At 42.5% G+C, this 12085-nt stretch overlaps 1 protein-coding gene across 1 annotated transcript in view; it reads right to left on the bottom strand.

Moving 5' to 3' along the window:
- Positions 1–12085, bottom strand: part of LOC115172582 (E3 ubiquitin-protein ligase pellino homolog 2) — a 51167-nt gene that overhangs the window by 14927 nt on the left and 24155 nt on the right. The window contains exon 2 of the mRNA XM_029730150.1: positions 6286–6415. Coding sequence (XP_029586010.1) covers positions 6286–6415 — 130 coding nt within the window. The remainder of the gene's footprint in view (positions 1–6285; positions 6416–12085) is intronic.

Raw genomic sequence — 12085 nt, 5'->3', positions numbered from 1 at the left:
GCTGCCCGCACCCGCCCGCCCGACTAGCATCACTACTCTGGACGGTTCTGACTTAGAATATGTGGACAACTACAAATACCTAGGTGTCTGGCTAGACTGCAAACTCTCCTTCCAGACTCATATTAAACATCTCCAATCCAAAATTAAATCTAGAATCGGCTTCCTATTTCACAACAAAGCCTCCTTCACTCACACCGCCAAACATACCCTCATAAAACTGACTATCCTACCGATCCTCGACTTTGGCGACGTCATTTACAAAATAGCTTCCAACACTCTACTCAGCAAATTGGATGCAGTCTATCACAGGGCCATCCGTTTTGTCACCAAAGCCCCTTATACCACCCACCACTGCGACCTGTATGCTCTAGCCGGCTGGCCCTCGCTACATATTCGTCGCCAGACCCACTGGCTCCAGGTCATCTATAAGTCTATGCTAGAAGCTCCGCCTTATCTCAGCTCACTGGTTACGATAACAACACCCACCCGTAGCACGCGCTTCAGCAGGTATATCTCACTGGTCATCCCCAAAGCCAACACTTCGTTTGGCCGCCTTTCCTTCCAGTTCTCTGCTGCCAATGACTGGAACGAATTGCAAAAATCGCTGAAGCTGGAGACATATCTCCCTCACTAACTTTAAACATCAGCTATCTGAGCAGCTAAACGATCGGTGCAGTTGTACATAGTCCATCTGTAAATAGCCCATCCAATCTACCTACCTCATCCCCATATTGTTTTTATTTACTTTTCTGCTCTTTTGCACACCAGTATTTCTACATACACATCATCATCTGCAGTGTTAATTTGCTAAACTGTAATTACTTCGCTACTATGGCCTATTTATTGCCTTACCTCACGCCATTTGCACACACTGAATATAGACTTTTTTTCTATTGCGTTATTGACTGTACGTTTGTTTATTCCATGTGTAACTGTGTTGTTGTTTGTGTTGCACTGCTTTGCTTTATCTTGGCCAGGTCACAGTTGTAAATGAGAACTTGTTCTCAACTAGCTTACCTGGTTAAATAAAAAGGTGAAATATATATTTTTTTTAAATCATAAAACTCATGTCATAGTATCAATGTTTATGATCACTATGTTTGATGTACAGTTACAAGATGACATGGCATCATACCCTGGGTTGTTCTGAACAGAATGAGCCGGTTTGTCTATTGTGAAGAAAAATCTCAGTGGAGTACGCACCTGAATGCACTCATGACGTCATTTTATGAGCACCAACACTACCATGGGTCTCTCAGAATTTCCCTGTGAAAGCCTAACAATATAAGATCACATTTTGTAACTTAGCTAGTCATGTTGGCAATAGAACAAGCGTTCATATTATGCTCACCTGACCCACATTTGGATTTATAAATGGACCGTTTTTGGATTGCGTAAACAACAGTAATTGTTAAAGGTGGGGACGCAGGGCTGGGTTTCAAACAAAACAAGTGTGCTTGCTCTAGTTCCTAAAAAGGTACAGCTATGAGAGGACAAAAAAAAGCACCTTATAGTTGAAGACTAAGTAAAAAAGGTGCATTGAAATGACTTAAGAACTGTGCACACTTTGGAGACACCAGTTAGTCCTCTCACTCAAACCCTTGTTATTTTTTTAGTGTTGTGTTATGTTGCAGCTAACCCACATTTGAGGAACATTATTATGTTACTGAATGTATCCAGAGTATTTTCAAAATGTCATTATCAACAAATGCGGCGAAAAGTACGGTAAATGTGAAATTCACATAAAAAGCAACAGCTTATTCAGTGTTGTGTCAGGTGAACTGTTGTGTCCTAAACTTTGGTCTAATAAATTGTCCTATCATTTCCAAACTGTTCTTTCAATTGCTAACATGCTTATGCATGTACTTTTTCATATTTCTTCTGTAAGAAACCTGTTCCATATAGGCCAATTCCCAGAAGTGTAAAGCATTCCACATTTTCAACACAACAATTGGCTACTTTTGGATTGCCACATACCCAGTCCTAAAATCCCACACAACCACCTGAGACCTGAAGAGAGCGAGGTCTAAACCGTTGGTTATGGAACACCCAAAGGAACAAACACACCCAGACAGACACCTGTAATTGAGATCAAGTGGGCAGATTAGGGAGCAGAGGCAGGATTTGAATAGGAGTCTGGTAGTGATCATGAGAGCTCCTCATTATCTGTCATGAGCACCAGAGTGTGTACAGACACGTGAGCCCTACTCAGTCAGAGCGCTTTCTCAACATGTAGACCCACTACAGAGTGTGAGGAGGGAGATTTGGTATAGTGTCAGAGTGAGAACAGAGAGAACACATTCCTGCTGAGCAAGAGAAAGCGTCGGTGGACAAGTACACACTTGGATATCCACATGTAACAGTTACCCTCTCAATGGATATCTCACATATCTGCTTTCAAATAGAACCCTTGGTGCTGGCTCAACAACGTTAGGTATAGATGCGGTAAAGAGATGGACTCTAAAAAAAATGGGAACGCCATGGCAACACCACTGACGCATCCCCATGCGGGAAAGATTCAAAATCTCCTTAATGCCTACCATCAAAATGTGCATTTCATACCCTTTTGGGGGTAATAAGAGAATAATGCGTGTATGGATGTCAAACCAATACATCAGTCACCAATCAACTGCATGACACTTAAAAATAGGCTTCAAGTAACACCATCGAATTCTATAGTGCATTCGGAAAGTATTCAGACCCCTTTACTTTGTCCACATTGTTACGTTACAGCCTTATTCTAAAATGGATTAAATAGTTTTTTCCCCCCTCAATCTACAAAATACCCTATAATGACAAAGCGAAAACAGGTTGAATTTTTTGCTAAGTAATAAATAAAAAACAGAAATCCCTTATTTACATATGTATTCAGACCCTTTGCTATGAGACTCGAAATTGAGCTCACGTGCATCCTGTTCCCATTGATCATCCTTAAGATGTTTCTACAACTTGATTAGAGTCCACATCTGGACATGATTTGGAAAGGCACACACCTGTCTATATAAAAAGGTCCCACAGTTAACAGTGCATGTCAGAGCAAACATCAAGCCATGAGGTCGAAGGAATTGTCCGTAGAGCTCTGAGACAGGATTGTGTCGAGGCACAGATCTGGGGAAGGGTACCAAAAAAATGTCTGCATCATTGAAGGTCCCCAAGAACACAGTGGCATACATCATTCTTAAACCGAAGTTTGGAACCACCAAGACTCTTCCTAGATCTGGCCGCCCCGCCAAACTGAGCAATCGGGGGAGAAGGGCCGTGGTCAGGGAGGTGATCAAGGACTCGATGGTCACTGACAGAGCTCCAGAGTTCCTTTGTGGAGATGCAAGAACCTTCTAGAAGGACAACCATCTCTGCAGCACTGCATCAATCAGGCATTTAAGGTAGTGGCAAGATGGAAGCCACTCCTCAGTAAAAAAGCACATGACAGCCCACTTGGAGTTTGCCAATAGGCACCAAAAGGATTCTCTGGTCTAATGAAACCAAGATTGATCTCTTTGTCCTGAATGCCAAATGTCATGTCTGGAGGAAACCTGGCACCATCCCTACGGTAAAGAATGGTGGTGGTAGCATCATGCTGTGGGGATGCTATTCAGCAGCAGGGACTGGGAGACTAGTCAGGATCAAGGGAAAGATGAATGGAGTAAAGTACAGAGAGATCTTTGATGAAAACCTGCTCCAGAGCGCTCCGGACCTCAGACTGGGTCAAAGGTTCACCTTCCAACAGGACAACTGACCCTAAGCACACAGCCAAGACAACACAGGAGTGGCTTCGGGAAAAGTCTCTATGTTCTTGAGTGGCCCAGCCAGAGCCCGGACTTGAACCTGACCGAACATCTCTGGAGAGACCTGAAAATAGCTGTGCAGCGACGCTCCCCATCCAACCTGACAGAGCTTAAGAGGATCTGCAGAGAAGAATGGGAGAAACTCCCCAAATACAGGTATGCCAAGCTTGTGTCATACCCAAGAAGACTTGAGGCTGTAATCACTGCCAAAAGGTGCTTCAACAAAGTACTGAGTTAAAGTTCTGAATACTCATGGAAATGTTTCATATATTTGCAAAATTTCAAGAAAACTTTTTTTTTGCTTTGTCATTATGAGGTATTGTGTGTAGATTGATGAGGGGAAAGAAACAATTTAATCAATTTTAGAATAAAACTAATGTAACAAAATGTGGAAAAAGTAAAAGGGGTCTGAAAACTTTCTGAATGCACTGTATATGGCTAGCTACAGTATGTTACAAGCTTATACGAACAGGAGTTAGCATTTAGCAGACAATTATTCAATCATCCCAAAGGTGTTCAATAGGATTGAGGTCAGGGCTCTGTGCCATCTCGACAAACCATTTCTATATGAATCTCGCTCTGTGCACGGGGGGCCTTCCCCAAACTGTTCCCACCAAGTCTGACGCACAGAATCGTCTAGAATGTCTGCTGTAGCATTAAGATTTCCCTTCACTGGAACTAAGAGGCCTAGCCCGAACCATGAAAAACAGCCCCAGACCATTATTCCTCCTCCACCAAACTTTACAGTTAGCACTAGGCATTGGGGGAGGTGGTGAAGCATGATTCATCACTCCAGAGAACTCGTTTCCACTGAATCCAATGGCGGCGATGTTTACAACACTCCAGTCGACCATTGGTATTGTGCATGGTGATCTTTGGCTTGTGTGCGGTTGCTCGGCCATGGAAACCCATTTCATGAAGCTCGCGTCCCGACAAACAGTTCTTGTGCTGACGTTGCTTCCAGAGGCAGTTTGGAACTCAGTAGTGAGTGTTGTAACTGAGGACAGACGATTTGTACACGCTCTGTGAGCTTGTGTGCCCTACCATTTCGCAGCTGAGCCCTTGTTGCTCCTAGTCATTTCCACTTCACAATAACAGCACATGCAGTTGACCAGGGCAGCTCTAGCAGGGCAGAAATTTGACAAACTGACTTGTTGGAAAGGTGGCATCCTATGACAGTTGAAAGTCACTGAGCTCGTCAGTAAGGCCATTCTACTGCCAATGTTTGTCTATGGAGATTGCATGGCCACATGCTTGATGTTATACACCTGTCAGCAATGGGTGTGGCTGAAATAGCTGAATCCACTAATTTGAAGGGATGTCCACATCATTTTGTATATATGTTGTATATCCAAATCAGATTTTAATAACCACACATTGTGGGCCTGTTTGAACTCAAAACTCATGACGGATGACAAATATCAGATTTTTTGGAGGTGAACCAATGACGGTGTCCTTGTTCTTCCACCCGCGTTCCATTGATCTCTTTACCGCTTGTAGGACTATGGTGAATTAAATCACTGACAACAGTGGTAGGCTACGAAAGGCAGAATCTCAAAATGAGGTTCCCTTTCTTGCCTGCCTCAGAAGGAACAGCTATTTTCATCTCTGGGTGTACAGCTGTGAGGGGAAGGTCAGCCAACTGCAACAACATCCTCCTCACTTCACCCCACTAAACCAAGTTTAATAGAGGCCCTGATACCAGGGTGGCAGAGGGAAGGGGAGGTGAAGGTGCTGGGGGGGGGTTAATAAAGCTCCATCATTATATAACAGGCCCACAATGTGTGGTTATTAAAATCCGATTTGGATAAACACTATATATAGAAAAGTATGTGGACACCTCTTACATAAACCTAACTCATACTAATGTGGTGTGTGTCGTGAAACAGCAGACAGAGCAGGGCCCAGTATAGTTCACTGAACAGGCAGTCAGAGATGACACAGCCTTTATCAGCTAACAGCTAGATCCTATCCCTCTTCGCCCAGTGAGAAGAGCTATCAGACACAGTCAGGCTACAGGGTGGGAGACTAACACAGACTGAAGGGCCTTAAGCCAGAAGGCCCAATTCCAAAAAGGAGAAGTGCTTTGAAACGTGTGCTTCTAAAAACTGCAGACGTCAGCAGCAGGCCCTCTAGCTTGTTTAGCTGACTGCTAGGATACCAAATGGAAGAATGCAAGAGGACAGACATGTTGTACTGGACTGGGCAGTTTTCTGGCAGACACCACACATAGCAAAGCTAGGTCTGGCTGCAGCTTTTGTGTAGTAAATGTCAGAGCCATCAATAGAGCAACAATATTTTCTTGACTGGGATTTCAAGTTAGATACATGAATAAACGTGCTAAAAAGTAAAATGAGTCAAATTCAGTGTTGGTGCTCACTGCTAGTCATTCTTTCAATTTGCTAAGAAGGGTAATAACATATTCATGAGAACTCAGTCTTCATCCACCAATTACTTAGTTTGTGCATGAATATGTGAGTAGGATAGGTTCCTGGTTTACCTTGCTGGCTTGTGGCGTGTTGAGGATATGGACGGTGCTGGGTTTAACGCCGTTGGCTTTGCTTCTCTTGTACAGGGCAAAGCGGCTTTTCCTTCTGCCCCGGTCTCCGTTTGGGAGGGAGCCATTGTACCTATCAGAGAAAGGGGGAGAAAGAATGTGAGAGTTTCTAACATTTCAGGAAAAGTGAGTTCATTCCCCCAAAGGGTAGATAAAGATATTCTTCCAAGAGAGAAAATGTCTCAAAAAGAATGTTCCAGAATATGCTTGTCTAAGTGAATGCATGAATAATGTGTGTTCCTAGGGTTTTGGAGCAGGGCCATTTGTATCCACTTTCATTCATCCACATAGATCACATTCATTGTATTAGTTATCTAAGCGTCACGTTGGATTATAGCTGGGTTATTACATAAAGCACTATAAAATGCTACCCTCCGTCTGTCAGCTAGCTAGTCACGCTGCAGCTGTTGCTCTGCACTAGTCTGTAGAAGAGCAGAGTTTAAGATGTGTGTCAGGTCTCCTTTACAGGACTATCCAGACCAGACTGGGGAGGCTCTCTGACTCACATGACGGTTCGGCAGCATAATACCTCTACCGCATTAGTCACACTAACTTGGAGCCTGAACTGGCTGACTCAATTAAAAATACACAGAACAAAATGGCCTCATCATAACAACTTCTCTATTTAGTGTGTGGTTAACATTTCTATCTTGGTGCACCCTTGTGATGCCCAGTCTCTCAGTCTGCTGTTACTACGGGCCTGGTCTGCCTGGTGAATGGAGGTGCCTCTTCCAGAACAGACCAATACTCTACATCCACCAGCTGGCCCCTACAGCTGGGAAACCCCATGCTCTCCTCCCATCCAACACACAGGCCCTTCTGTTCTGTCATCCACCCCCCACACAATAAGAGAGTTCAGGTTGACATTTTGATTGATTACAGTATTTCAGAATCAATTATATTAATTGAATAAAAATCCACCAACCTCCTTTCCTTTTATTAGTGATTGGGCTAAACAACCAACCACTACACTATAATCCCCAAAGCCGTCGTTACTGCAACGACTACCACCTCCTCCCCATACTCCTCCTCCTCCTCCTCCCTCCCCAGGCCACCTGTCCCCACAGCCAGGCAGCCTGGGAAACACATGGTCTCAGTCAGAACAGGGCTGAGAGCTGGTCTGCTAGACACAACCCACTCACAGGGGAATTTTGTAGCTCTGCCCTCGCTGACTGACTGCACACGAGTGCGATCAATATGATATGAAACAGGTCATGACCGCTGCGATCAGTCCACAATAAAGCAGGATCAATTCCACTCTTCTGTTAGCCTTCAACAGCCACCCATTCACAGCTGTTATTGTCAGTGGTAACAGTCAATGCCATCCCTCTAGCTTGATGACACTGGGCCATTACATCTCTACCATCCCAGTAAAGCCATTTGGTGTTGGATAGGAAGACTGGATATAAATGCCAGTCAATTATCCATCATTAAGGACAGGAAGTGAAGTGTGCAATGTCACCTGGAGGACTCTTCATCATTGCATTAGCCGGGACAGCCTTTTAAATCTGTGCCCTAGCTTATTGTAATCCCTTTGCCTTTTGACCAGGGCCAGAGTGGGCATTTTTAGCCTCTTGATACTTAGTAGAAAGGATTAGAATGGAGGCTCTGAGCATCACCTGTACTCCAGCCCTGCCACCATACACAAGAAAGAGCCACCAGAAGTCCCCTAGTCATCGACTTAGTGACAGTACAGCGTTAACATAGTATGAGAAATTTGTTAAAGCGATAGCCCTGGCTATGACCCCATGACTGCTTCTAGGGTCATGTGAAGATGGCACAGTGGGTTACTATGGGTCAGAGGGGCTTAAGGTAGGGCGATATGTTTTTTTATATACATTTTTTTATGGTAGCTTGTTGTCATGTCTTTTTGGTTGTCTCTTTCTGTACTGTGTGCACCTTCCCATTTACACCAGAGATCTGTATATAATGACAAGATGCTCATGTCTACACCCTAACAATGGGAGTCATTGTCCCAAAGGCAAGCTTAGGTCCAAAATGAGCCCATAGAAACGCATGGGGCTTATTTTGGATAGATTTTAGCAAGAGAAACCTCATGCTTTGACTCTTCCCCTATGATTTACACCCCCCCCCCCCCAAGCCACTCACAACAAAAATGAGGGATCCTCTCTAACAAGTGGTTTCAACTCGCCATGAGCATTTGACGTTTAGTCCACAGAAACCCATTTTACTGTAATAGAGAAGTTCACCTTTCTAGCCATACCCTTTTGTCTCAACTACTCAAAATGTACACAGAAGACACACTACTGAAACGAGAGTATCAATGAACATTGATTCTGGGAAATTAATGTTCAGTTTGTCGCACGCGGCATTGCAGTACCAAGTACCAATAGCAGCATTTTAGCCAAAGACTTATATTAGCTGTCTTTATAAATGTGCAATAAGCATAAACAATTATATTGGGAATTGGCAACTCATTCTCATTTTGAGAAATGAGCTAGGCCACTGGATTTCAGCATCTCAACAAAAGAGGACAGGCTAACATGCTGTTCAAAAAGTTGGAGACACAGAAAACTGTTCATAAATTGACATTTAAAATGTTAAACTTCATTCAGCATCTCCAGCACCACCCCAACATATTTGAAAATGGTGCGTTTCTATGTTTTGTAGTAAAAAAAGAGGGGAAGATAAGTGTTTCCAATGACAATCATTGTGTGATATTGACCAATTGTGAGTAGGCATTGCCTACTAATTGGTTGATGATGACATTGGAAACACTTACCTTTCTCTATGTTTCCAATGACATCATCAATCAAACATTGGTGAGTTTCAATGTCACATAGGTTGATGTAGGGGTGGTGCTGGAGATGAATATGAAGTTGTACTTTTTTAAACGTTTCCCTATAACAATTCAACTGTTCTGCCTTGTTAGCTAGCAAATAGATACAAGTTGGCTAAACTTGAAATTTAAAGATTGGCTGGCTACTCACTAGCACATGGGCTTGTGTGATTGTTTATGAGACCGGTGGTCATTTTCTACAGCCCAAGGCCTGCTACAAGAAGTTAGACATTATTAGTGAATGTGCATTATGCAAGGCTCTGGTTAAATTTGGAACTAAACATTGCATTTTCAAAAGACAGATTTGAAAGCCAGATCATTGATTGCAAAAAAAAGCAGGTTAAACTATTTTGATAAAGTGTAATTATTAGCTGGTATTATGGTTGCGGAAGGCTTATAACTAGCCTAGGTATAATTTCACAACCCTGAATTCATTGCTGACTGTTTTAAATTGAGTGATTTTGACCTTTAAAAAATTGTACAACAAAGAGAAAACCTAAAATAAATAAAGCGAGATATTGCCCAGCTCTAGGTTAAGGTCTTCAGAACCAGTCCAAAATGTGACAAGAGCAGCATTTCTGAGTCATCCTCTATAATGTGATCCTCAGTAATGTTATCTACAGTTAGTCACCCTACTCCAGTCTTGGTGTTTGGAGGTCTGTGCTCCACCTACCCGGAGATGTCCCCATTGAATACAATCTTCCCTCACAGAATCGTTCTTCAGGGGAGACTTGCACAATCAATAGGTTCAATCCCACAAGCACAATGAATGGACAAAGAGGACTGTGGAGAGGCAGAGGCTGTATCCTGATCAATTCCCCCTTTCATTTCCTAAACCCACTCACCCAGCCTTCCCACTCACTGCCCAGTGCCAGTGCTGCCAGCCAAAGCCGGGAAGTGGCCATGCAAACACCAATGCCACCACTGGGTTAAGACAAACCAGGGTGAGAATTGCAATTCAAATAGGACTATGCTCTCCATTCAAATGAAATGTCATGAAGATGTAACTTTGAATCAAAATCTAGACTATAAACAGAAAGGATAAGCCCACAAACGATTGTATTATTTTAATGGCAGGCATCTTATCCCTACTATAGCCTACAACACCACACTGACTCTATGCATGTGTTGTGTATGCGGGCAGGATTCGATACCACGATCAAAACAGTCACACTTGCGACCGTTTGACTTGGCAGTGAGACATACATTTTTAAATTGGTCGCAAGGGTGCCAGAACTTGCCATATGAGGGAGGTTTTGCAAGCCCTCCGGGCCAGTCAATCATCCCAGTCAGTGGGCAGAGAAAAAAATATTGCAATAATGCTATTTTTAATCTAGGCTATATAATTGATTAAAAAATAATAATAAACGATGAATGCTTATTTATCACATGCTCTCTGCACAGATATAGCCTATAGACAAACTGTCAGGCAGAGAGAGCGCTCAGCTCTCAAAAAGGTGGTTGTCACGTGGAGCGAAGAGAGTGGTAAGGGTAGGAAAGATGTTCCAAGTTATAACTACCATTAAATGCTAAGGCAAGAATGGGTATGCAAACCACATATTTAAAGTTTAAAGTCTTGGTTAAGTATTTGTGGTGCGCAATTCAGTCATCACGGAATAGTATACCTTGAAAATCAAACATATCCTTTAGGCTCTTTGGTCCTTGAAAAGTCATTGAAGTTATGGTAGCCGATTTAGAAGTTCTACTGCGCTAATAGTGCCTTCAGAAAATATTCATAACCCGACTTATTCCACATGTGGCCGACCGGCTTGATCTTGTGTAGCAACATTTGAAATAGTTTTACATTTTTTATTTTTTTTACATTGGATAAAAGTAGAGACTCAGAGCTAGAAAATGGTTTATCATACAGTACAGTTGAGGAACAACAGGAAAGTAATTCTGCTTTTAAAGTTGATAAACTTGTAACCCCACTTTTGAGAAAATGGCCCTTGAATGTTTTGGTACACCTAGTGGAGAGCTCTTCTTGGTCTACACCCATTCAGCATCGTTTACACCATCTTAAGCTTTAGCAACACCCATCTCTTTAAGGATTCACATGCGAGGCCATGTGCTAAACAGTGAGTACAACCAAAGATTTAGACTAAAAGCTAGTTTATACTATGCTTAGCGACATGTCTGTATCCAGTTGTCGCAGTGACATCATGAACATTCTTTTGTCGTCCAACATCAAACTTGTCATTGTCATTTTGAAAAAGTATAAACAAAAAACAGGTTGCATGACATCAACAGCCTGATGGACCAAAATAGCATAACTGGTGTATTTTAACACCAATTTAGTATATGTCAATCTAGCAAACCAGGGAACTAAAAGCAACTTTCAAAAAAATATTAATAAAATGGGTTAGTTTCTAGCTTGTTAGCTAGCTAGCCAGTTCAGGGCTCCCAAGTTGCGCAGCGATCTAAGGCACTGCATCTCAGTGCCTAAGGCGTCACTACAGACCCTAGTTGGATTCCAGGCTGTATCACAACCGGCTGTGATTGGGTCTCCCATTGGGCGGCGCACAATAGGCCCAGCGTTGTCCGGGTTTGGCCGTCATTGTAAATAAGAATTTGTTCTTAACTGACTTGTTTAGTTAAATAAAAAATTATTAATATATCATATTGCTGAGAACGGCTCAACTTTAGCTAAATTGTATTCATTATTACAGGACAATAAACTCGCAACAAGATAATGGCGAGCTAATGACAGAAAATAGCTTACAGTTGTGAGTGTGACAAAACAAAAGTAGGGCATTCTACCAGAGAATTGTATAACTTAGACACTGTCTCGTTGGCCTAATGTTATATCCTAATTTGACTTTGGTGCAGGTCATGTTGTTCTTCATATTACCATCTCTGGTAAACACACACTATATTAAAGCAAATCTAAAAAGTTAATTTGTCACATGGACAGGATACAAAAGGTGTAAACTGTACAGTGAA

This window comes from Salmo trutta, chromosome 33 (genome assembly GCF_901001165.1).
Source record: "Salmo trutta chromosome 33, fSalTru1.1, whole genome shotgun sequence".
Lineage (NCBI taxonomy): Eukaryota > Metazoa > Chordata > Actinopteri > Salmoniformes > Salmonidae > Salmo > Salmo trutta.
Note: the sequence above shows the minus strand (reverse complement) of the source record. Positions and strands in the feature narration are given on the sequence as shown.